The sequence below is a fragment of the Chaetura pelagica genome, unplaced genomic scaffold, assembly GCF_000747805.2.
Source record: "Chaetura pelagica isolate M959 unplaced genomic scaffold, ChaPel_1.0 scaffold718, whole genome shotgun sequence".
NCBI lineage: Eukaryota > Metazoa > Chordata > Aves > Apodiformes > Apodidae > Chaetura > Chaetura pelagica.
In genome coordinates this window covers 110,616-111,923 of record NW_009954180.1, presented here as the reverse complement: position 1 = coordinate 111,923, position 1,308 = coordinate 110,616, and the positions used below count along the sequence as shown (strand labels likewise).

The 1,308-nt window shown below is 60.2% G+C and overlaps 1 protein-coding gene across 1 annotated transcript in view; it reads left to right on the top strand.

Annotated features, from left to right (window-relative positions):
• The window catches only part of LOC104393380 (protein scribble homolog), a 92,214-nt gene that overhangs the window by 35,339 nt on the left and 55,567 nt on the right, over window positions 1-1,308 (top strand). Inside the window, 1 exon segment of the mRNA XM_010002861.1 lies at window positions 695-772. Coding sequence (XP_010001163.1) covers window positions 695-772 — 78 coding nt within the window.

The following is a 1,308-nucleotide window of genomic DNA, read 5'->3' as shown; positions in this document are numbered from 1 at the left end:
TTCCATAAAGGAATTCTTCTCAAGATCCAACCTGAACCTCCTGGGGGCAACTTGAGGCTGTTTCCTCCAGTCCTGTCCTTACTCCCTTGGGAGAAGCAGCCCCTCCTTCCAGGGAGCTGCAGAGCAGTGAGGTCTCCCCTCAGCCTCCTCTTCTCCAAACTAAACACTCCCAGTTTCCTCAGCCTCTCCTGACAGGACTTGTGCTCCAGACCCTTCCTCAGCTTTGTGGCTGGGCTCTCAGAGCAGGGTGGGAGCAGCCCTGGGCCCACCCTGGGCAGGGCTGAGCCTCCTCCTGCCTCTGGAGCACAACTGGTTCTACCTTCCTGCTGCTGACCCCAGAGAGCAGCCACCAGAACAGCCTCCTCTTCCTCATCCCTGTCCTGAGCTGCAGGACTCACAGGCTTGGCTTCCACACCTGGTGGCATCAGCTGCATCATGGGGTCATCCTGCTGGAAAAGGCTCCCAGTGTCCTTCCCTTTTCCCCTTTGTCACCTCTGGGCTGGCCCTGCCAGGGGTTTCCTTCCCCTTTCTCCTCCTGGGTGGGGTGATGTCCCTGTCCTGTCCCACAGCCAGGGGTGGGACTGGTGAGGGATTTGCCCTTTCCCATCAGCTGGGCAGGGTCCTGTGGTCTCTCCACACTTCAGAGGGCTGAGCAAGGGGCTCCACCTCTTCTAACAAGAGGTTTTCTTCCCAGGGCATCTTCATCTCCCGCGTGTCAGAAGAGGGTCCCGCGGCTCGGGCAGGGGTTCGTGTGGGGGACAAGCTGCTGGAGGTAAGAACCACACTATCCTGGGGGAGTCAGGGCTTCTCACCACTGGAGAATGGAGGGAGAAAGAGGGTTTGGTGGTTGTTTGCATCCTGCTGATTTGTGGCCCCAGTGAAGCCCCAGGAGCTGTGCAGGGTCATGACACAACATCCCTGCTCCGAGCTGGCTGTGTCATCAGTGTCACCACTGATGTTGTGCTGCTTCACAAGGGCAGGGGTTGCTCCTGCCTTCACTGCCCAGCTCTGGAGTGGTTTGGAACCCAGGCTGGAAGAGGATGCTCAGCAGAATCACAGAATGTGTTGGTTGGAAGGGACCTCAGAGCCCACCCAGTGCCCCCCCTGCATGGGCAGGGACCCCTCCCAGCAGCCCAGGCTGCTCCAAGCCCCATCCAACCTGCCCTTCAACACCCCCAGGGATGGGGCAGCCACAGCTTCCCTGGGCAACCTGGGCCAGGGGCTCCCCACCCTCACAGCCCAGAATTTCTCCCTCCCATCTCAGCTCCAGCTCCCTCTGCCAGCTGGAACCCCTTCCCCCTGCTCCCA